Source organism: Acomys russatus, chromosome 1 (assembly GCF_903995435.1).
Source record: "Acomys russatus chromosome 1, mAcoRus1.1, whole genome shotgun sequence".
NCBI lineage: Eukaryota > Metazoa > Chordata > Mammalia > Rodentia > Muridae > Acomys > Acomys russatus.
The window spans coordinates 95,070,497-95,094,736 of record NC_067137.1 but is presented as its reverse complement, the minus strand read 5'-3'; the positions used below and the strand labels follow the sequence as shown (position 1 = coordinate 95,094,736).

Genomic DNA, 24,240 nt, shown 5'->3' with positions numbered 1-24,240 from the left:
CTTTTGTTGAAGAGCAGAGGAAACAGCTGTGCGTACCTCCACGGCAGGGTGGGGAGCCTTTGGACACATGCCCCTGAGTGGGAGAGCTGGCTCCTATGGCAGTTCTCTCTCGCTTTTTGAGAAGGCTTCACCATGATTTTGTTGTGGCTGCTGTAGTTCACATTCCCACCAACAACTGATGAGGCTTCCTCGCCCCCTGCACCCCTGCCAGCATTTGCTGTCACTTGTTTTCTTAGCCCTGTCTGTCCTGGAACTTTCTCTGTAGACTAGGCTGGCCTTGAATTTAGAGATTTAATTGCCTCTGCCTCCCAATTGCTGGGATTAAATTGGCTTCATTTCTGTTTGTTTGTTTGTTTTGTTTTTTTATGATAATAATTCTGACTAGAGTGAGATGAAATCTCAAAGGAGGTTTTAAAAAAAAGGTTTAATTTTCATTTTCTGATGACTAGGGATATTGAACACTCAGAAAACATTTATTGACCATTTATATTTCTTTTGAGAACTGTCTGTTCAATTCATTAGCCCATCTTTTGGTCAACACTTTTGTCTTTGTGTGTGTGTGTGTGTGTGTGTGTGTGTGTTTAATTTGTTGCTCTTCATATATTCTAAATGTTAGCCTCTTGTATTCGTGGCAAAGATTTTCTCTCACACTGTAGGTGTCTGTTTCCTCTGTTGAGAATTTCTTTTGCTGTGCATTTGCTTTTTGATTTCATGTCATCACATTTCACTTCATTTTATTTATTTATTTATTTTGGTTTTTCAAGACAAGGTTTCTCTGTGTAGCCTTGGCTGTCCTGGACTCGCTTTGTAGACCAGGCTGGCCTCAAACTCACAGAGATCCTCCTGCCTCTGCCTCCCAGTGCTGGGATTAAAGACGTGCGCCACCAGGCCTGGCCATATTTCTTAATTGTTGGGGTTGTACAACAGAACAGTTGATTCATGACTGTTTTCCTTCTGGCTTTATAGGAATTTATTCGAGAACAAGTGGAGGTAAGCTGTTCTCTTATGTGGGGGTATCACACTGAAGTGTCACACACAAGAGGCTCCATTCTCTCCTTTCCCTTTGGTTAATAATGCAGCTGCTCCAGGCCACAGGAGGCATCCAAGGGACATTGCCGCTGACTGTGCAGAAGGTCCTGGCCTCTCAGGCCTGCCATGGTAAGAGCCCGTACATCAGCTAGAGTCCTGGGTGTGTGCAGCATGACAGGGGTACAGTGACTGTGTAGGACCCAAAATGCCCTTTTATGCTCACCTTTTACAGCATGTAATTAGGTCAAGAAACTGAACCTACCTTAAAAATTACTTTAGAAAGTAGAACACTAATAGAACTTGAGTGCCGACTGACTAACAAAGCAGAGTGGATCCTGAAGGAGGTCCTCTGAGTCAGGCCCAGAATAAGCCTGGGGCTCAACACAGCGTGAGGAACCAGCCTTGGCAGAGCCACAAAGGCCAGGAGTAAATTCCTCTCATGAAGAGCAGCCAAGAGTACCAAGAACTTAGGCTGGAAATAAAGACCAGACGCTTAGAAGGTTCCAGAGAGCCCTTCGGAGCTGGTGCAGAGCGCAGGTCAGTGGGGGTGTAAGGAGGGATGTGAAGAGTAGAGGACGTGGCATTCAGGCCTCCATTAGGGAAGTGGCAGCTTCAGAACCTCCTGCAGCTGTTGCCCTGTTTTATTTCTCTCCCTTCAGTCTTCTCACCTCTGCCCCTCCCAGCTGCACCTGCCCCTGCTAATACACCAGTGTCCTTCGCCCCTTCACCCTGTTTCCGCCCCCGCCCCTTACATCACCAAACTGCGCCATGGTTGTTGTCCTCAGAATCTGAGTCTCCGCTGCCTCTCTTCTTGCCACCAGTGACCCTTCCGCTTAGTCCTCAGTCCATTCTGCCTCTTGCTCAAGTAATTGTTCTCTTAGCACCTACAGGAACCCTTGTTAATTATTTTGATTTGTTTCAGGCTTTGTGCCCCAGGGTGTCCTAGAACTACTTGCTTACTTACTTATTTATTTATTTTTGGTTTTTCGAGGCAGGGTTTCTCTGTGTAGCCTTGGCTGTCCTGGACTCACTTGTAGACCAGGCTGGCCTTGAATTTACAGCAATCCACCTGCCTCTGCCTCCCAAGTGCTGGGATTAAAGGTGTGCACCACCACGCCCAGCTCTGGAACTACTTATGTAGAGTAAGCCAACCTCTGACTTGTAGCAATCCTGCTTCATTCTTCCAAGTGCTGGAATTACGGATGTGTGCCACCATGCCCAGCCAGGCAAATCTTTCTGAAACACATCTTTAAGCCTGTCATTCTTTATCTGAAAGACAAATTGCCATTTACTAATACTCTTGGTATAATTTATTTTTAAATTTTTTTGTCTATTTGTTTGAGATAAAGTTTCTTATAGCCTGGGCTGGTCTCTTAATATGTAGCTGAGGATATTCTTAAACTCTGGACTCTCCTGCCTCTGCCTCCAAAGTGCTGGGGTCACAGGCATCGCGTCCCAAACTCAGCAAAAGCCGCAGTCTACAGCTTACAAGGGACTCTGTGCCCTGGCCCCTGCCTGCTGTTTGAATTTCTGCCCATGTCACACTCCACTGTGGTCTTTATGTTTCCAGCCTCTCCTTTAGTCTCGTCCCTTCTTTGCCGTGACCCCCTTGCACTGGCCTTCCCTGAGCCTGACATGCCTTTCTGGTCCTTCTCCAACACTCCAGTAGATTATCTCCTCCTCCTCCTCTTCCTCCTCTTCCTCCTCTTCCTCCTCCTCTTTCTCTTCCTCTTCCTCCTTTTCCTCCCCTTCCCCTTCTTCTTCCTCCTCTTCCTCCTGTTTCTATTTTAGGTTTTTCAAGACAGGGTTTCTCTGTGTAGCCTTGTAGACCAGGCTGGCCGTGAACTCACAGAGATCCTCCTGCCTCTGCCTCCCGAGTGCTGGGGTTAGAGGAATGCGCCACCACCTAGCAGATCATGTTCTCTTAACCCAATGAATGTCTCAGCTGAAGCATTTTACCAAGAGAGCTTTCCTGGCCTTCTAAACTGTTTGGCCTTGTGTTGCATATTCTTAGCCTATTCTTCATAGCACTGATGATTTAAATTACTTTGTAATGATTTGTCTTACTGTATCTTACCCGTTAGAGCACCATGAGGGTGTAGATGTCTGTTCATTTACTGTCTTGGAATGGCTCCTAATACAAAGCATACACACATTAGTATTCATTGATTTAGATATTGAGTTGATCTTAGACTAAAGACATGTACTAACATGTGAAGATTTAAATTAGGAAGACTTTATGGAAATCAAGAAAAAGGTAAAATAAAATAGACACTATAAGAAAACAGTTTGCAGCCAGGCATGGTAGCGCACGCCTTTAATCCCAGCACTCGGGAGGCAGAGGCAGGTGGATCTCTGTGAGTTCGAGGCCAGCCTGCTCTACAAAGCGAGTCTAGGACAGCCAAGGCTACACAGAGAAAACCTGTCTCGAAAAACCAAAAAAAAGAAAAAAGAAAAAAAAGAAAAGAAAACAGTTTGCTTTTGAGCCTAATGGACAGAAGGAAACTGAAACTTCACACACTCCTACGTAAGTAAAAATATTGCACTTAAGGCTTTGGAAAAAACCTCAAGGCAAAATCCTAATAGGTTAAGGAATGCCCTTCCCGAGAGATTAGAGGGACAAATTCCATAAGGAAGCTGAGACAAAAGGGAAGTCCTGAGGCCTTAGTCTGTGCTATGCCCTCAGGTGCCAGTTTTAAACAGTATAAAGGCCAGACTAAAAGAAGTCAGACTTTGTCTACTGCTTTGTCCAGATCCTGAGCATCAGTTCTCACCATGCACACTATAACCTTTTGGTGTCTCTTTATTTAGGGGCCATTAAGTTTAATGATTCCCTGAGCCTAGAGGAGAGTTATCGCCTAATCGAAGCTCTGTCCTTGTGCCAGCTGCCATTCCAGTGTGCTCATGGGAGACCTTCAATGCTGCCCTTAGCTGACCTGGACCACTTGGAGCAGGAAAAACAGGTACAGTAATGACTTTGTTCTAGTTGTTTCCTGTTGCTGTGATAAAACCAACCAAAACACACTTGTGGGAGGAAAGGGTTAATTTCGCTTATACACCATAATTATACTGTAGGAATTCAAGCAGGGCTGGTTTTGTTAGGTTTTATTTTGTTGTTGTTGTTGGGTTTTGTTTTGTTTTTTGAGACAGGGTTTCTCTGTGTAGCCTTGGCTGTCCTGCACTCACTTTGTAGACCAGGCTGGCCTTGAACTCACAGTGATCTACCTGCTTCCGCCTCCCAAGTGCTGGGATTAAAGGCCTGCGCCACCACGCCCGGCCTCAAGCAGGATTGGAACCTGGAAGCAGGAACTGATGCAGAGACCCGGGAGAGGGCTGCTTACAGGCTTGCTCCCGTGGCTCATTCACCGAGGACCAGCTGCCCAGGAGTGGCACCACTCACAGTGGGCTGGACCCTCCCACAGCAATTTTTTGTTTTGTTTTTTGGAGACAATTTCTCTGTGTAGCCTTGGCTGCCCTGGACTGGCTTTCTAGACCAGGCTGGCCTTGAACTCAGAAATCTGCCTGCTTCTGCCTCCCGAGTGCTGGGGTTACAGGCGTGCACCACTGTGCCCAGCTCCACACAAATTATTAATCAAGAAAATGCCCAGCAGACTTGCCTAAAGGCCAGTCTGATGGAGGACTTTTCTCAAGTGAGGTTCCCTCTTTGCCCAGGAGGTGCTAGATTATGTAAAGTTGACAAAAAATGACCAGAGGAGACCTGTGCAGTCAGAAAGGAACAACGTTTATCTTTTCTTTCTTTTTCAGCTCATCTAGTTATAATCAATCTTTATCCTCCCACAAACAAGAGTTTTGAAAAGCATGCCCTGGAAGCTTTATTTATTTAAGGCCATACACTTGGTCTTTCAGTTCACTTAGACTAAAGTGACAGATTATGTCCGTGCTGGGCTCCTGGTTGGTAAGCTCAGCATGTGCACATGTACCCTGACCATCAGTTGCCTACCAGCCCCCGGGTTGATTATTCTTGGAAGTAGAAATGCTTCAAACTCACAGCTGTCAGAACATAGCTGAAGCTTCCGGTCTCTTATAAATGTTTACTGGGATGCTGTCCTGCAGTTAGAGCTAGCTATCTCAGAGGAGCTTTGTGTTTCATCATCAGACAGGAAGCCGGCCACTGTGCTGTGGCTGCGATCTGTGATAGGAGCAGCACGTGAACAAAGCTGTGGCTGATGCAGTAGCTGCACGGAGTCCTTCAACTAAGAACACTTTCTATGCTTGTTTAGATCTATGTGTATGCGTGTTTTGCCTGCATGCATGTTTGGGCACCATGTGTGTGCATGGTGCCCATGGAGGCCAGAGGAGGGTGTTCAGTCCACTAGAACTGGAGTTACAACTGATTGTGAACCACCATGTGGGTGCTGGTAGTTCGTGCCAGGTGCTCTGCAGGAGCAGTCTGTATTCTTAACCACTGACCCATCTGCAGCGTCCTGTTGGGATCTTCAGTGCAGCAGAAGGGAGTGTACATGAGGGGTGCTATGGGGCTGCTTTCCAGAACCCTTTCTTCTGCTCTTTCTTGCTAATAGCTGTAAAGTATTTTCTTGCATGGAGATTTCATATACTGTTCCCTGCCTTATCCAGTTGATTTTACTCCACTAAAACTTCTGTTTTATGGAGTTAGAGAGATGGCTCAGTGATTAAAAGCACTGGCTGCTCTTCCACACGACCCAGATTTGATTCCCAGCACCCACATGGCAGCTGACAACTGTCAGCAACTCCAGTTTCAAGAAACCTGACACCCTCTTCTGGATTCTGCAGGTACAAGGCATGCACATACATGTTGCACAGACATACATGCAGGCGAAACAGCCCCACTACACCTCCCCAAAAACCGACTTACCTCCATTACTGAGGAGATAAGATTCTAGACTTGGGCTAGAGAGATGGCTCAGAGGTTAAAAACACTGGCTGCTCTTCTAAAGGTCCTGAGTTCAATTCCCAGCAGCCACATGATGGCTCACAGCCATCTTTAATGAGATCTGGTGCACATGTGTGCATGTAGGAAGAACATAATAAATAAATCTTTAAAAAAAAAATCTAGACTTAAAGTTTAGTTCTGAGGAATGCTATCATCTTTTCTGAGTCCAGAAAGGAGAAATGTAAACATGTTTTAGAGCCATTCTTTGAAATACTTTTTAAAAATTTGTTAATTATAGTTAATTCTCTTCCCATAGGCTAAGCCCAATCTTGCTAAACTTCGCAAAATGGCCCGTGCCTGGCATCTCTTTGGAAAAGCAGAAGGCTATGATACAAAGCAGAACCTGCAACGGTCCATGCTGCCTTGTGAGCCACCATGAGGAGAAAATTACAGATCTGCAAGGAGCTAAGGGGAATGGTGTGCCTCTAACAGAGAGCGCAAGCAGCACGGACGGCGCGGCTGTGAGCAGGTCAGCCAGCCTGAGTAGGTCTGGCACATCAGTCTCCTGGAGCAGGTGGCCCCTCTAGTTGAGCGGGCGGATGCACTCAAGCCTAAAGACACTTCATTCCTTTGCAGCCACGGACACAGGAGTTTGCCATATAACACCTATCTTATACATTGATTTAGTGGTAAAATGTAATAATTTTGTAATGGATAGGTTGCCTTATGAGTGCGGGGTGCAGCTATTGTTTTTGAGCAGTTTTCTCAGCATCTCAGTTTGCACTATGTGAGAGGATGTTAAGCCCTAAGGGCCTCCTGGCCCCCCGCCCCTTAGCTTCACTCCCTGCTTCTTTACACTTTGAGTTACAGATTTATGGTATTTCTCTGCTCTCTATACAAATATTGCCTGATGTATTCCAGCAAGACTTTGGTTAAATTATTTTAGGGATTAAAATTAATTTATAGCTGGGTGTGGTGACATATATCTGAAATCCCAGTACTTGAGGGGTGGGGAGGTGCTGGAGAGATAGCTCCGAGGTTAAGAGTACTGCCCGCTCTCCTAAAGGTCATGAGTTCAATTCCCAACAACCACATGGTTGCTTACAACCATCTCTACTGAGATCTGATGCCCTCTTCTGTCATGCAGACGTTACATGCAGGCAGAACATTGTATACATAATAAATAAATCTTTAAAAAAGAAAAAAGTAGTGCCTTTCTCAGCATGGCCTCAGGGCAGGTTGAAAGGGAATCAGCCCTCATTTTCATCCCTGGAACCACAGAGAATAGACACTACTGCCTGAGACAGACCTCCCTCCCTATAGCTGGGCTGGAGGCTTTGCCTTTCCCACACCTACTTTGAGGATCTTTAATGCTTCTACCTCCCCCCCATACCCACCTACCCTAGATAGGAGAGAAAAGAGGCTAGTGGGAACAGGAGATGTAGACCTTTTTGGACTCAGTTCCTGGGAGCGATTCCCCTGGCATAGTCGGCAGGATTTTAGCACACCAACAATTCCACCAAAGTTGCAGCCGGAACCTGGAGCAGCAGCCGGAACCTGGAGCTCTGAAGTTTTCTCTGGAGCGGTTCTCTCTAGGAGTCTCGAAATGGAGCGATGAGCAGGCAAACAATACCAAGACCCAAAAAGCCCCTGCTTCCTGTTTTGGGGTGTGTGTGTGTGTGTGTGTGTGTGTGTGTGTGTGTGTGTGTGTGTGTGTGTGTGTGTGTGTGTGTGTGTGTGTGTGTGTGTGTGTGTGTGTGTGTGTGTGTGTGTGTGTGTGTGTGTGTGTGTGTGTGTGTGTGTGTGTGTGTGTGTGTGTGTGTGTGTGTGTGTGTGTGTGTGTGTGTGTGTGTGTGTGTGTGTGTGTGTGTGTGTGTGTGTGTGTGTGTGTGTGTGTGTGTGTGTGTGTGTTTCCTCTCAGAGTCTGTCTGTACTAGGATGTGTTTCAGCTGGCAAAAACCAACCCCTTCACTAGTGGATAAATGTCACCTGTTTCTCACAAGTCTGTTCCCCATCCCACACTTGGGATCAAAACAAAAACATGTGTACACCCATTACACTGGACAAACAGATGTTTCATACGCACGGAGCATCTCGCCTGCTTCAGTGGGGAGATGTTGCCTAGGGCCTCTTCAGCACTGTCCCAGATCAGCTGTTCAGAACACTTTGATGAGGAGGAAAAGGAGTGGGAAACCGGGTCTTCTGTAGCCCAGGCTGCCCAGTAACTCAGATGGAGCTGAGGATGCCCTTTGAACTCCTGCCTTTAATTGTCTTTACCTCTCAAAGCATGAATCACTATACTTGCTCTTCCAAGTTCTGTCAGCCCAGGTCACAGGGTTTCAGAGAGTGATGACACTTCTTGACAGTGACAGGGAGCTTTCAGAAGGTTACTTCTATGTAATTCCCAACCCATTTTCCTGAGAGGAACGGAGACTCAGAAAACATTTCCCATGAATTATGTCTTCCTGGCTAGCCTGATTCATAAGGAGATAATTATCTTCTTTTAATAATTTGTGAACTCATTTGTATACATCAGCATAAAAACAACTTATTAGCCAAAAATATCTGGTGGATTACTTTTACTGCCTAGTAGGGTTTTATTTTGTCCTTTTTAACTCAAGGACCATAAGAACAAAGACACACTTAATTTTCTAGTGTATGCTAGTAATTTTTCAAACATTCATTTATCTGTGAGTGGGACTCTGTATATTCTCACATGGGCTCTGGTATGTGTGTAGGTGGAAGATGACTTGTGGAAGGCTGGTCTCTCCTTCCACTGTCCAGGCTTGGGGTGGGGGAGGCATCTCTCCCTGGCCCACATCACAGACCTCTCCCCCGCTCACCCCTCAGCCTGGTTTGCCTGCGTCTGTGCCACCAGAGCCAAGCTCTACCGTGCTGCCCTGATGAGGTTCAGGGCCCGGTCTCCTGAGAGCCTTAGGTAGTGAGGGGCGGGGCCAGCTTGCCACAGTCCTTGGTCATTAACATGGTCCCAGGTGGCTGCCCAGACCAGGGACGTCCACATGGTCTTTAGTGATAAGATGAGCCGCAGACATCGACACAGACCCAGAAATGGTCCTGAGTGGCAGCGCTGGCCAGTGCTTCACCACGGCCTCAGGTGGCAGGCCAGGCTATCCCTCTCCAGCCTCGTGACTCCAGTTCCGCCTCTCCCTAGTGTGCAAACCATCTGCTTCTCTTCCTCTGCCATCTCTCCACCAAACACTTGTACATCATAGTGGCTGCTGCTGAGGGCAGGCCAAGTGGCAAGCTAGCCTCTGTGTGTCTTCCACCCACCTTCCTGGATTGCTCATTTGGAAATGGTTATTCTGGCTCCAGAGTGTCAATATTCCTTGACAGTCTTCTATAAATAGAATGCTAGGGCTGGAGAGATGGCTCAGAGGTTAAGAGCCCCACCTGTTCTTCCAAAGGTTCTGAGTTCAATTCCCAGCAACCACATGGTGGTTCACAACCATCTATAATGTGATCTAATGCATTTTTCTGGCCTGCAGGTGTACATACAGACAGAACACTGTATACATAATAATAAATAAATCTTAAAAAAAAAACAAATAAATAGAATGCTAGATAGAGAATTCCAAACAGCAGCACCCCAGCTCAGGAGACTATCCAGGACTGCAGTGCTCCCTGGGTTACACTGGTGCCCTCGGGTGCCAGCCCTGGATGTGTATGTGGAGCCTGGGCCACCCAGCACCTCCTGGTGCCTTATCCCCTACCCGCCCATGTAATATATTTTTTTACAGATTTATTATTTTTGTGTATATATTTGTGCTTATGTAAGCATATGTGTACCACCTGTGTGTAGATGCCTCTAGAGCCCACAAGAAGACCTAAGATCCCATGGGACTGAAGTTGGAGGTGGTTGTGAACCACCATGTGGGTGCTGGAAACAGAACCTGGGTCCTTTGTAAGAATAGTAAGCACTCTTAAAGCACTGAGACGTCTCTCTTGTCCCATGTAATTTTATTAAATAAGTTAAAATAATTTAAGTTTATGGGATTTATTAGTTTGTCAGTTTAGTGCCTCAATTTTATTTAGGTTTGTTTTGTTTTGAGAGAAGGTTTCTCTGTGTAGCCTTGACTGGTCTTAAACTCACAGAGATCCACCTGCCTCTGCCTCCCAAGTGCTGGGATTAAAGGCATGCGTCACCACCGCCCGTCATGGCTCAATTTTATGGTAAAGATGTTGGTAACCTCAGAGTAAAGGTTATGAGATGTGAAAGGTAACTAACCATTCTTGAGAAGTTCCACCTTGGCAATGTTCATCAAAAGACATTGAGAACTAAAGGTGCAAATGGATACCTCTAAAAGAGATTCAGCTTTAACCGGGGATAGGGTAAGGAAACAAAACAGAACATGAGCCACAGAATATGAGCGCTGAATTTCAGCCAGCGCTTCATTACTGGTCTGAGAGGAGATGACAGACATAACTCTGAGAATTAAGGACTGTGGGTAGTAGGGGCTGAAGAGGTGGCCCAGAGTGTAAGAGCACATATTATTGCAGAGGCCCTGAATGACCAGCACTCATGTGGTGGCTCACAAGAGCTGCAAGTCCAGCTCTGATGCTCAGAGCCCTCATCTGATGATCTCCCTGAGCACCAGGCACACATGGTGCACAGACATATACAGGCAAAACACTCACACATAAAATAAATACATCTTTTTTTTTTTAACCCCAAAACAAAAATGCTCTGGTTAGTAACAGGAGCTAGCACCAGAAAAGCTGGAGCCAAAGCGGAAAGTAAGCTAAGCGTGGGGGAAGGGAACAGCTCTGCCAGGACCACCAGTGAGCAGAAAGAAGGAAGAGCTAGTGGGCACAGCTAGGGGCCGCATGGACAGTGAGAAAGTCAGGGCAGAAGCCGGGCATGGTGGTGCACGCCTTTAATCCCAGCACTCGGGAGGCAGAGGCAGGTGGGTCTCCTGAGTTCGAGGCCAGCCAGCTCTACAAAGCAAGTCCAGGACAGCCAGGGCTGTTACACAGAGAAATCCTGTCTCGAAAAGCCAAAAAAAAAAAAAAGTCAGGGCAGAGTGGGAGGGTACAGAATCTAGGCCTGAGGGGGCCATGCCAGGTGAGAGCAGATGTGGCTCAGCAGTTCCCAGAAGGCCCTGAGGGCACAGCAGCCAAGCCACAAGTGGGAGCCCTGCATGCTCATCTGGAGAAGAGCCGTTCTGACACAAAACCCCCCAGAGCCGGGCCTTTACTCCTAGCACTCAGGAGGCAGAGGCAGGTGGATCGCTGTGAGTTCGAGGCCAGCCTGGTCTACAAAGTGAGTCCAGGACAGCCAAGGCTACACAGAGAAACCCTGTCTCGGAAAAAAACAAAAACAAAAACCCAGAGTGCTCTTTCTCCATCCACTCAAAAGCCAGGAATGAGGCTGGGCAGAAGGCCCGGTGTTCAGGCCTCACAGCTTGAGTTCAGATCCCTGGATCCCATATAGAAGCCCCACAGTGTGTCTGTGTCTGTAATCCAGCGGGTTTAAAGAGAGTGGGGAGATGGAGACAGAATTCCCTGGAAGTCTGCAGGCTAAACTACCCCAGGGTTTACAGCACAGGAACAAACGAGATCTTTCCTGCCTCAAACAAGAGGGAATCATAGGTTGTCTTCTGACCTCCATATATTCAGCCGGGTAAAAGGTGCTTTCACAGACCGGCGCCCCTCCCCCTCCCTCCCTCTCTCTCCCTCTCCTCCCTTTCTCCCTCTCCCTCTCTCTCTCTCTCTCTCTCTCTCTCTCTCTCTCTCTCTCTCTCTCACACACACACACACACACACACACACACACACACACACACACACGGGCTGTTTTTGTTTTGTTTTTAGTTTTTTCCCAAGGCAGGGTTTCTCTGTGTAACAAGCCCTGGCTGTCCTAGACTGGATTTGTAGACCAGGCTGGCCTCGAACTCACAGATATGCGACTGCCTATGCCTTCCTCAGTGCTGGGATTACAGGTATGCTGAGTGCTGGGATTACAGGTATGCGCCACCCCACCCCCTCAGAGCACTTTTCTGCTATGCCCATTCCATAGTGTCTCCTCTATCGCCTCTGATGAAGACACCTGACCAAAACTGGGCATGTCTTACCTCACAGGTTGGAATGCTGTGTGGGAAGCTAGCACACCAGGCAGCAAGCTTGGCCAGCCTCACTTGAAGTTAGCCTTACAGCTCGCTACTGCTTATTTCAAAAGCCCAGTGATTAAAAAGCAGTTTGGAGCAAGGTGCTGCAATGTATCTTTTGATTTGGCTTGCATTTTTTTAAAGTTATTTTAGCTTTGTCATGTTTTATGTGTGTGCATATCCTGCCTATGTGTGTTTGTGCACATGCATGCCTAATGCCCTCAGGCCAGTGGCTAAGGAGGTCCCAACAGATCCCTTGGGACTGGAGTTACAACAGTTGTGAACCACCGTGTGGTGCCAAGAGTCTAACCCAGGTCCTTTGCAGGAGCACAAGTGCTTTTAGCCACTGAGCCATTTCTCCAGCCCCTGGTTTGCATTTTTGTGGTTGTTTTGCACATGGTCTCTCTAATGCAGTCTTGGCTGTCTTGGAGCTCACTGTAGATCTGTCCTCAAACTCAGAGAACCTACTGTCTCTGCTTCCTGGAGTGCTGAGATTAAAGGTATTGGTCAGCTGGGCAGTGGTGGTACACGCTTTTAATCCCAGCATCTAAATTCAAGACCAGCCTGCTCTACAGAGTGAGTTTCAGGACAGCCAAAGCAACACAGAGAAACCCTGTGTATGTGTGTGTGTGTGTATGGGGGTATGACTCACCACGCATGGCCTGGTTTGCAATTTTTTTTAAAGATTTATTTATTTATTGCATATGAGTGCTTTATCTGCAGAAGAGGACATCAGATCACATTATAGATGGTTGTGAGCCACCATGTGGTTGCTGGGAATTGAACTCAGGACCTCTGGAAGAGCAGGTGGCACTCTTAACTACTGAGCCATCTCTCCAGCCTGGTTTCAATCTTGCTGCTTGAGCCTCCTGAGTGTTAGGATTATCCCGTGAGCCACTGTGGCCTGCTTAGTTCTCCTGATTCAACTTGTGTCTACAGTTTATGAATTTTAGGAATCTGGCTAGGCTTTCATTTACCACAGGCTAGCTTCTTTTTTTTTTTTTTTTTTTTTTTTTTTAAGGCAGGTCTTAGTTGAAAATGCATATGCCCAGGGGAGGTGGTGGCCAAGCACTCTTCTTGGCACAGTGTTCACTTGAAGCATCCAGCAATCACTGTCCCAGCTACAGCACCTTCAGTGTGTGAGTGACGTGCAGATGGTAGCTGGTTAATAATGAGTGTGGCTGCTGCCCAGTAGCCTGGCACAGCTGCTTGGGGAGGGAAAGGACTAGTGCTGCAGTGCAGTGGCAGAGCGCTTGTCTACCACATACAAGGCCTTGGAGTTCTGTTTCCAGCACTGCACATAATAACGTACAGAGAAGCAAAACCAGGTACAAAATCCTTCCAAGCCCCATTCCAAAATACTTCTTCCATGTCAACTTAGGTGCATGCCTACTGAGGGGGAGTTGGGTTTGGTTTTTTGTAAACTGTGTGTGTGTGTATACATGCCCACATGTGTAGAAGACAGAAAACAGTTCTATCCTTCTCCCAGGCTTTATCCAACTGAGTACCTGAAGCCTCCCCACACGAGGATGTTCTGAGAGGCCAGATGACTCTATAGACCCTTTTTATCACTGCCTGTCAGCATTCATGGCTAAGCAGCTCTGATGTACCAAGTTGTACATCGGGCAAGTTACTGGTGCTGTAGAGCTCAGCAGTAGAGCCGTTTGACGGGCAGCCTTTGCAATCCAGGGACATACTCTGTGTGAGCACCAGCATTTCTTTAAGGATCACTTTACACTTGAGTTCTTCTTGGTGAAAGTATTTTTTTTTCCAGACTTCTGAAGCTAAATTAAGAGTTTCTGTTCCTTATTCAAGTTCCAAGAATTATGCCTTCCCTGCCCTCTGCCCAACTTGGAAGATAGAAACCGTGGGAACAAATGTCGTTACAAACTACACTTGTTATCTAGCGGTTTATTTGGTGTATTCGGGAAGACTTCTGCATCCATGGATCTTGTTTCTATAATTCATTCCAAGCTTCAAGTTTTGTTTTGGTTTGGTTTGGTTTTTTTCTGGGTCCTGCCTGCAAGACAGGGCTATGAGGTAGGCCTGGCAAGGCTGAGGCTTGTGAGTCCCCGGAACTTCTCCCCTCAGTGAATCCGCTTCTCTTCCCAGCACCTGCCTCTCCTTGAACAGGAAAAGGAAGAGAAGGGATAGAAAACGAGGCTTGGTGCAGCTGACCTAAGTGAGGTCGCAGAGTCTAAAGCGGCATCCTGTGCTTCTGGGCACTGAAAGGGTTGGCTGGAAGACAGCCTCATCCGTCTCAGCCATGCCTGGAAGGACACTGGTGCTCTAATTTTAGACAGGCTGGGATGCACAGAAAGTGTCACTGCAAGCCAGAGACAGATTTAAAGTCCTTGACTCGCTGCTGTTCTTCCTCCAAACCACACAATTGTACCCCAGTGAATTGCTGTTAGAATTGGTGCTTTCAGAAGAGACAATGGCTTGTAATTGGCAGACATAAGCCACTCCATGAGAAAGCAAAGGCTCTTCTCTGCCTGAGAAGCTGACAGAAGTCTGAGTCAGGCTCCTTTTAGAACTTCCAGGCTGACCCTCTTTGATCTTATGGCCATCCCCCATCAAATCGCAGAGCCGAGACCTCACAACCTGATACTAGCCTCACGGCCTTTCCCTTATAACTTACTTCTGACCAGCTTATCAAATTGTGTCAGAGGACCCATCCAAACCACTCAGGGGGCCGTAGGCTTGAACGTGCAGATTCCTAAGCTCCTTCCCTCCCTCCAGACCCTGCCAGAAGAGGTGAAGACTATGACGAGTGACAAGCTCTCAAGGGGGCGTCATCTTCAGACCAGTGGATCCTAACATAGAAACTCACATGGTTCACACGGAGGAGATACTTTTTCAGAATACATCGTAATGCGCTACACCTAAGACTGGGAATTCCATCAAGCTTGCTGCTGCCGGGCTCTCCCTGCTTTTGCCTCTGCGTGTACGTGCGATGCTTTGCTGGAGTAAGGGTCACATTATGCACCATTCGCTTGTCCTCTCACTGCCACCCTAATGGAATAGAAAGTGGACGCCCCTACAGATATCTCCCACTCTGAAAGGGTAGTGTAAGTAGGCCTTTGATAGGAATTCTGTTAGCCAGCTGTAGCCAACTACAACCATTTGGAAGGCTGCTGGTCTCCACCTGGCCACTAGCACAGTCCCTGGGGAAGCCACACACCTGTCATTTGGGAACTGGGTCAGGAGCAGCCAGATCTGAGTCTCCAGAAAAGCAAGAAATTGGGATCTGGGGCTGGAGAGATGGCTCAGAGGTTAACAGTACGGGCTGCTCTTCCAAAGGTCCTGAGTTCAATTCCCAGCAACCACGTGGTGGCTCACAACCATCTCTAATGTGATCGGATGCCCTCTTCTGGCCTGCAGGTGTACATGCAGGCAGAGCACTGTATAATAAAAAATAACTTAGGAAAAAAAAAAATTGGAATCTGTTGTGTGTTCTTCTCTGTGTTTTTTTAATATTGAGAACTGATTCAAACTTGAGGCTGGGAAAACCACCCAAAATGCTTTCAATCCAGCCACTGCCATTCAGTTGCTTTGGAAGGGACACCTCACTGCAGCCTGCAGTGAAAACATCACATTTATTCTACCTTCCGGCCTCTGCTGAACACTGACTGTGATATTACAACGCTACACTGATCATATTTGTGTTCCTGTGTTCCTTCAAGTAAATCTGCAAGCATAACTCCAAACTGCCTCCCAGACTAACTGGTCCTGTCTCTTCAGAAAGGGAAGCTTCGACCGCTTCCCTTCTTCCCAAGGGCCGCTACAGCAGTCTAGAAGCAGATGCCAGGATAGCGTATTTTAAGCTCCATGATGCTCAAGTCTCGAAGCCATTACCTTAGACTGCTATAGCTTTGGGGCCCTTTCCAGTGAGCTGTAAGAGGAAACTACTTTTATTTGTACTTCTCTTTTAGGCTTTCCTCTCATCACAGCCCTCTGTGCAGACACAGAAAGACCACTGCAGCGTTAGTTCACTCAGAGCGCTAAACAATAAAGGAACTCAGGGAGTTTCCAGTAGCTTTTATTGGCACAGCCTCGGAAAAGGTCTGGAAGCCATTTCTGAGCAAATACCAACCGAGCAAAGTAGTCACCGTGTGTGTAACACCACTGGGCCAGAAGGCTGAAGTTCCTGAAACAAACACAGCCTGGTCACAAAGTGGCTCCAACATCAACAGGTAAGCCCCGCTGCTCAGGTAAGCCCTGAGGGTAGGGACAGTCCTGACCGTGCCTCACTTAGGGGTGAGTAGGAAGGCAGAAAACAGTGAGGGTCTTGGGGTGACTCTCCACTCCCCACTGTAGCAGCAACAGTATCTGCACTCCACTCGGGGCCTAAGCTGGTCCGCTTAGGATGGGCAGTGTCACAGGACGTGGTCGTCAGGATGGTAGAGCTCGCTCATCAGGCGGTAGATGTAGGATGGTGCGTTCCCACCAATGTTGGAGATGAAGAGAGTAATGAGGTCCGGGGGCACATCGTCAAATACGGGACAGTGAACACTGACCTTCTCCAGAATGTCCCCTGCAAAACAATCCCATGCTAGAGACAGAGCTGAGGACCCAACGCTAACAAGCAGCAGAGCAAGTAAGTTGTTCAGTAACGCAGGCATGCTAGGAAGCTGTGGCAACACTCAAACTGGGTGTGATGACACTCATGGCTTCCAACAGCCAAGTCAGGTGGACTGCACATGTGAGGACAGCCAGAGATGCTGTCTCAAACAAAACAGTAAAAACAACCTCTCTGATGTCTTTTCAGCATACTTAAAATAAAATTCACACTTGCGCCGGAGCCATGCCTCACTAGTTAAGGGCGCTGGCTGCTCTTCCAGAGGATCTGGGTTAAATTTCTACCACCACACAGCAGCTCACACCATCTGTAATTCCAGTTCCAAGGAGCCGATGTCCGTTTCTAGCTCTGAGGGAAACACCTCCATACATACATGAAAAGGTTGTTTTTTAAATTCAAGATTGCAACCTGAAAGGTCCAGTCCTTCTCAAACAACTACACTAACTGTAATTTTAATCACTCTCCCCCATGCTCACAACAGCCTAGCCGCATGACCAGCTTTCTCCGGCTCACTAATCATATGCCTATCACGGCTTGCACAGCCACACTGTCACACTGTAGAGTCTGCTCATTTAGGACTCCAGCGATATCATCTCATGAACACCCTTCACTAGTCTTCGGTATAGTCCTATCAGCAACATGGCTTTCTTTTTAAAACACCCCGGGACCTAACATTTTCTTGCCCATTACCTACAATGTAAGTCTGTGGAACCTGGGCTTAAATCCTCATTATTTTATTCCCTGGACCTGAACACAGTGAATGCATAACAGGCATTTTTTTTCCCTTGAGTGTTTTAAAGACAGTATCTTATCACGTGGCTCTGGTTGGCCTGAAAGTCACTATAAAGATAGACAAGGATGGTGATGAGTTTTTGATGATCCTCCTGCCTCCACTCCCCATTAAGGGCTGGGATTATAAGTGCCACCAAAACTGGTTTCAAGAACTGTTTAAATAAAAGGATGAAGTTATTCAACTTCTAAGAAAAATCAGGACAGCATGTACAGTGTTCTGTTCTCTGGTGTGGGCAGTCAGCTGGGCTGCGGACAAGGCCATGGGCTCACTGAATAGAGCTGTTACCGTCAGATGAAAGAGAAGCGGGCCCACCCCCAACCCCACCCCCCAAATGGGGCATGCAGGCTACAGGTGAGTTTGCCTGAAATAAAAATATTTCAGATCTTGCTGCACTGAGCACCCAACTCATCAAATTGACTCCGTACAGCAACTGAAAGTGGTCTCAGAGACACACACACACACACACCCCTGCTTTACCTTCTGTGAAAGGAAGGACTTCTTCAGGAGCCACAAACTTGTGAAATGAATCTTCTTCACTAGGGAACTAGAAAAAAAATTTTTTTTTTTTTAAAAAAGAGATTCAGCAATTTCACTCAGACATGTAGACAAGACAAATAGGAATGCAGGCCCCATAGAAAAACTATCTATAACTGCTAAAGCAGCCCTAGTCACAGAGGCTACAGGGTGGAACTACCCACATTCCCATCAATAAATAGATTGTTAGTAGTCAGGGGTCAATGGTAAGAGCACTTACTGTTGCTACAGAGAACCTGGGTTTGAGTCCCAACACCCCCACAAAGCGCACAACCACCCATACCTCAGGTTCCAGGGAATTCGAGACCCTCCTCTGACCCCCGTGGGCACTAACACATGCATGTGATGCACAGACATACATGCATACAAAATAAAACGTAATTTTAAAACTCGAAATAAATGGTTAATTAAACTGTGGTACATCCATGCAGACACAGACTGTTCCCATACGAACAGCTTCTGTCACTGTCAAATGAGTATTCATTTGACAACTGCTGATACTCAGGCTGCAGAGGACAGGACCTGGAATAACGCCCCCCGTCCCCCGCAAAAAAAAAAAAAAGTTTGAGAGCAACAGTGAAGAGTGGCAATGGGACATGCAGAGCCTTCTCTGTCCTGTGCTATCTTGACATTGTCAGTGATGGATTTGAACTATCGTTCTGCTCGTGGCTCTTTTTCAGCCTGTGGTGGGTCAAAGCCATTAAGCAAGGAACAGATCAAAAGTAGAATGTGGGGTAAGCTGAAGGTGGCCTTCAAGCCTACACACGGCTTCCTTCTCTGTTGGTTACTAGGCAGAGAAAACTGACGCACCTGTGGAGAAAGCTTGAACATGGGTGCACACACGATGAGTGGGGTGGAGTGGTGTTTCGCTGCCAGTGCCAGAGTGTGAGTTCCTGCCACAGCTCTCAGGGAACCATTGGCCAGGATGGTCTTTGTGCCGATGATCACCTTTGGAAGAAGAAGGAACATGAGCCCCCTTGGTTGGGATGGGTCCTAACAGGGCCTTTGGCTGGAGGTGCAGGCCTGTATCTCAGCATCTAGAGAGTTCAGAGGCAGCAGAGGGGAAGGAGTTTCCTAGGCTCAAGACTAGAAAGTTCTGGTTTTGCCAAACATGGCAAAGGATAGGAAGCTACAATGCCTGTCCTTTGCTGGAAATCTGTGTGCAGCACTTCCCAGGAACCTAAGAGCCTGGTCTTTTATGACCCACTCATGTGGCACTCTTGGAGCACACGTGGCAGCCCATGGAGAATCCCCAGCAGCAGCGCACTTAGCTCAGTTCTAATTCATTCTTTAAAAGAAAATGGCTTTAGCCACTTTTAGACACTATTCTAAGTGAGGACAAGGGAATAAGGCCAGCTAACAGATTTTTTTTTTTTTTAATGCATGCTTTCAAATGGTGCTAAAAACCTTCTTCTCTCACCGTGGACCTCACAAGACAAGGAAGTCAGTATTCCAGAAGTATAGCGTCCTGAATTCATTGGTGATTGCAGAATCACCTACCTTGTTGACTCTTGACATAACAGCAAAAATGGCAGCATCGGTCATGACAGTTGTCTCAATACCTTCTTTGGACAAATTGACAGCCATCTCATGACCCTGAAACAGGAGGAAAAGGCTGACGCTGGGAGAGAGTGATACGGTGACAAGAGCTGACAAATGTTAACTGGACCTACAAGATTCTGTAATCTAATTTCCAGGATAGCTCATCTACCTGTGGTGTACACAGTCTGGCAAGCCACAGGGACGCCAATAAATGTGACTTCAGAGCAGCCACGCAACTGGAAATACCACTGCTTCCATCATCAGCACAGCCAGCAGGACAGCTCCCGACTCGCTGCTTTACAACATCTGGCATCCTTATGTGTTTCTGTTTTGAGACCTATTATTTACTTAAGGGTCGAGTGAGATCAAATCAAACACCAGTCATCCCCAAGGTAATATGTCCTACTCAGATTCCTAGAAGAATCAGTATTTCTTTTTCTGGAGCCCAGCAATTTACTGAGCTTTCTTAAACGTATTATTTAAACATATGTATAGCAACTTGAAAATCCTTAAGGATCTTTGTGTGTGAGGTTTTTGTTTGTTTAGAAACAGGTTCTCGCTCTGCAGCCCTTGCTTGTCTGGAATTCATTATGTAGAACAGACAAGTTGGCCTCACACTCAGAGATCCACCTGCCTCTGTTTCCTGCTGGGACTAATGGCCTGTGCCTCCCCGATGGCTGCCTCCTCCTCCTCCCCCCACCCCACACCTCCACCCCAGACAAGGTTTTCTGTATCCCTGGCTGACCTAGAACTCACTATGTAGACCAGACTGGCTTCGAACTTACAGAGATCCCCCTGCCTCTGCCTCCCTATGGCCGTGCACCACCACACCCGGCATGATCTACTTTCTTGATGACTCAAGGTCATGCTAATCAAGTCACAGTTGGCTCAGACTCATACCGTCCCTCCTTTACTTCCTCTTCACCTTTTCTTAGCAACTCTAGAAGCCCCTCTCTTACCTGGCAGAAAGGAGCGCACTCTGCAACAATGACATGGAACTTCCTCTTGCGGGCTGCCTCTTTAAGGAAGGCCTCGACTGTTCTCGAGAAGCCGATGGTCATGATCACCTCGTTGGAGTGGATGTGCTCCAGGGCCTGGGCTGCAATGTTCTCCGTTGTGCCTTCTGCAACAACAGTTTTGCAAGGCAACGTGAGAAAGCCACGCTTCATCCCAGACAGGCCTGGCGATGGTTCAGATGGGGAAGCCTGGCCTCATTCCATTTCCGGCAGCACTCCTGCTCACCAGTCATCTTACTGGCATCAGCTCCTTACAACTGCTCTAGGAGACGTGTTAAGGAGGAAAGTGGCATTCTGGGAAATCCTGAAGTGCTCACTGTACACAGATCTTCCCCTAATAGAACTCTTCTAAAAGGTGACCACAACACCTCCATGAGGGTGACAGGAGAAAAGAAAAAAACAACAGAGGAGTTTCAAAGTGGCAGTTTGAGGCCCAGATGGTACCTGGTTTGTTTTTTGTAAATACTCCTTTTAAAATGTGTGTATCTTTATTTTTATTGTATGAATGTTTTGCCTACATGTATGCATGTCTGCCTCGTGCTGCCTGGTCCTTGTAGAGGTCAGAAGTGGACATCAGATCCTTTGGAATAGGAGTTACAGGTGGCTGTGAGCCTGAGGACATTACAAGAGTAGCCAGTACCCAGGCGTGGTGGCGCATGCCTTTAATCCCAGCACTCTTGAGAGGCAGAGGCAGGTGGATCTCTGTGCGTTCGAGGCCAGCCTGGTCTACAAAGTGTGTCCAGGACAGCCAAGACCACACAGAGAAACCCTGTCTTAAAAAACAAAAACAAAAACGAACCATAAGAGCAGCTAGTGCTCTTAATCACTGAGCCATCCATCGCTCCAGCCCCAGTACCTAGTTTTTTTACTCTCTGAAGAACTGATTATAACAAAAATCTGCAAGTAAGGATAGAGGTGGTGTGTGTGTGTGTGTGTGTGTGTGTGTGTGTGTGTGTGTGTGTGTGTGTGTGTGTATAAACTCAAGAACGGGTGGTAAGAAATGTGCTTGCTGGTCAAACCTGGAAACCTGAACTCCATCTCTTGAATCCACATATAGCTAGACAGACAGACTCCACAAAGCTGTCCTTCAACCTCCACACATACACAATAATAAACATTTTTAAAGTCAAGATGAAGTTTAGTGAAAAAGAGTCATCCAAGTGTGGCTTTGGGGAATTCATTTTCTGTTTCTGCCGCACTGGCAATTAAATCCAGGGCTTCAAGTATGGTATTCTTCCAATGAGCTACATCCCCAGCAAGTTCATTTGCTTTAAGATGAAGGGGGAAGGGGCGCTGCCCTAATAGAAATCTCCGTCTTCCCGCACTTTGAAAGAGCAGGTCTGTCCTGAAAGATGGAGTTACATAGTCCTGGTGTTTTTCCTACCCGATGGTGTTCAAACCATGGAAACCAGAAGACTGGTAATCTTGTCTATCCCTATCAATGAACAATTTCTGGAGGTCTTGTTTCCTCATCTGCCTGCACCCTATCTTGTCCCCTTAGTGATCAGACCTCTTACCCAGCTCCACTAGCAGCTCATTAATCGCCTCAATGATGTTGGCTTTAAGTGGGGCATAATGGAAGCTGAAATCCTCGCTCAGGCCTCCGGACGTCAAGAGTTTGTGCAGGGACTCCTGCTGATCGCTCTCGTCACTGCGCCCGTGAAGTCTAAGGAGGCAACAAGACCCAAGTTATCAGAGGGGCAACCGGAGCAGCTCAGCCACAACAGAGGCTCCAATCTCTCACGGAAGACATGGTTTGAAAAAAAGAAAAAAGCACCCTTGGTCCCACCAAGAGCCCAGACTGTGAGCTTGACCTGCCATACTCCTCCCGGATGATCTTGAGCACTCTCCGCACCATGTTGCCCACGGTGGTCTCGGAGGGCTGCGCGGCCGTCATCCTCCTGCCCTCTCTGCGGATCAACTCCATCAGCTCCCCTGCAACCCAAGAGAGACCAGGTGAGCGGGGCAGGCGTTCGGTGAGGGCGAGTCTCAGCTTCAGGAACGGCAAGAGGACGAAAAGAGTGGGGCTGGGTCTACCGCACCCGCGTTGCTCCAGCGGTGGTCTGTGATAAGCCGGCGCAGCAGTCCCAGGGTCTCCCGAGCCATGTCCTCCGAGCTGCGCTGCCCGCCACCGCGCTTCAGAGTCTCCACGAAGCCCTCGATCCTCCCGGACAACTCCGAGCCCTTCGCCGCGGCAGCCGGCATCTCTACCACAATCCACCGACTTGCAGATGCCCCAACAGCCAGACCACAGAGTTTTACTTCCGGGGCGAGAGAAGTCTACTTCCGCTCAGTGAAGCGTACTGAGTCTGAGACATTGTAAGCCCGCCCCTCGCTCTGCTGGGGCCAATCAGATACGTGTTACCGCGGAGCTGGGCGCGCCGCCGGGAAGTGACGGCTGGAAGTGGCCTCTTGGGAGTCTGCGAACCAAGCAGGGTGGCCTTTCGGAAGCTAGCCAGTCTGGTTGCTATGGTAACAGCTAGCGGCTTTCCCGCCCTGCGACCAGGATAAGTTGCTTTGCTTTCCTGGCCGGGTGGCGCGGGGACCGCCCGTTGCCTGGCAGAGGCTGGGAATCCACTTCCAGGATTCAGGCCTCCCAGAAAAATACTAACGCGTGATGGGGTTTGAACCTTTCCGATAGGTTCCATTCCCCACCGATACTATTTTTCTTTCTCTACTTGCTTTAGGGAATTGAACTTGGGGACTCACAGGTGCTAGGCAAGCGGCCCACCATTGAGTCATATCTGTAGCTAGCTCTTATGTCGTTGTTAGCCTTTGTATGTCCTTGGCCTAGAAAGCAGTCAGGAACGTCACTAATCAAAGCGATTCAAAGTAGAGGTTAAAAGGACACCAAAAACAGCGGCCTCCAATTTGGAGGCCCGAGAGAGCACATACGATGTAATAAGAGCTCCTGCTGCCCTGGAGCTCACTAGGTTTCAGGCACTGTGTGTAAGTTGTCTCCGTGAGGTAGGTTCTCTTTCCTTCAGCTTTACAGATTGAAAAAGAGACTACAATATTTAAACAGGGCGTGGTGGCGCAACCTTTAATCCCAGCACTCCGAAGGCAGAGGCTGGTGAGTTGCTGTGAGTTCGAGGCCAGCCTGGTCTACAAAGTGAGTCCAGGACAGCCAAGGCTACACAGAGAAACCCAGTCTCAAAAAACAACAACAAACAAACAGAAAACCATGCAAAGATAGTATAGGGAAACTATATCTATCGTTAGCCAAAAAAAAAAAAAAGAAAGAAAGAAAAATTGTAACAAGTTATTAGTAAATAGGGTACAGCAATACAGTAAAAGCAAAAACAAAACCAACCAAACAAACAAAAAAACAAGCCAGGCATGGTGGAGCACGCCTTTAATCCCAGCACTCAGGAGGCAGAGGTAGGTGGATCTCGGAGTTGGAGGCCAGCCTGGTCTACATAGTGGGTCTAGGACAGCCAAGGCTACACAGGGAAACCCTGTCTCAAAAAACAAAAACAGCTTTCAATCTCTAAATAGCATATTATTTAATTGCTTGTTTTTGGTTTGAGGGGGAGGGTTTGTTTTCTCTGTGCAGACTTGGCTGTCCTGGACTCATTTTGTAGAGCAGGCTGGCCTCAAACTCACAGAGATTCGCCTGCCTCTGTTCGGGTGTTGGGACTATAGGTGTGCGCCACCATGCCCAGCTAATTGGCTTGTTTTTAATGTACATGAAAACAAGCTCCAAAATATGCATTAGGTTGTATAATGTAATTTTTTTGCCATCT

The 24,240-nt window shown here is 47.6% G+C and overlaps 2 protein-coding genes across 2 annotated transcripts in view; one reads left to right on the top strand and one right to left on the bottom strand.

The window, feature by feature from the left end:
* Mlh3 (mutL homolog 3) overlaps positions 1-6,410 on the top strand; it is a 35,725-nt gene extending 29,315 nt beyond the window's left edge. The window contains exons 10-13 of the mRNA XM_051149460.1: positions 967-990; positions 1,080-1,158; positions 3,841-3,992; positions 6,219-6,410. Coding sequence (XP_051005417.1) covers positions 967-990; positions 1,080-1,158; positions 3,841-3,992; positions 6,219-6,341 — 378 coding nt within the window. The 3' untranslated portion in view covers positions 6,342-6,410. The remainder of the gene's footprint in view (positions 1-966; positions 991-1,079; positions 1,159-3,840; positions 3,993-6,218) is intronic.
* A 9,643-nt stretch (positions 6,411-16,053) lies between these two features.
* On the bottom strand, positions 16,054-22,771 carry Eif2b2 (eukaryotic translation initiation factor 2B subunit beta). Its single transcript, XM_051149398.1, has 8 exons — positions 22,537-22,771; positions 22,309-22,429; positions 22,012-22,160; positions 20,438-20,601; positions 19,437-19,532; positions 18,747-18,884; positions 17,880-17,946; positions 16,054-16,564 (listed from the first exon to the last, which is right to left on the bottom strand). The coding sequence occupies exons 1-8, from the start codon at positions 22,697-22,699 to the stop codon at positions 16,407-16,409; spliced, it is 1,056 nt and encodes a 351-aa protein (XP_051005355.1). The 5' UTR covers positions 22,700-22,771; the 3' UTR covers positions 16,054-16,406.
* Between the last annotated feature and the right edge of the window lie 1,469 nt (positions 22,772-24,240).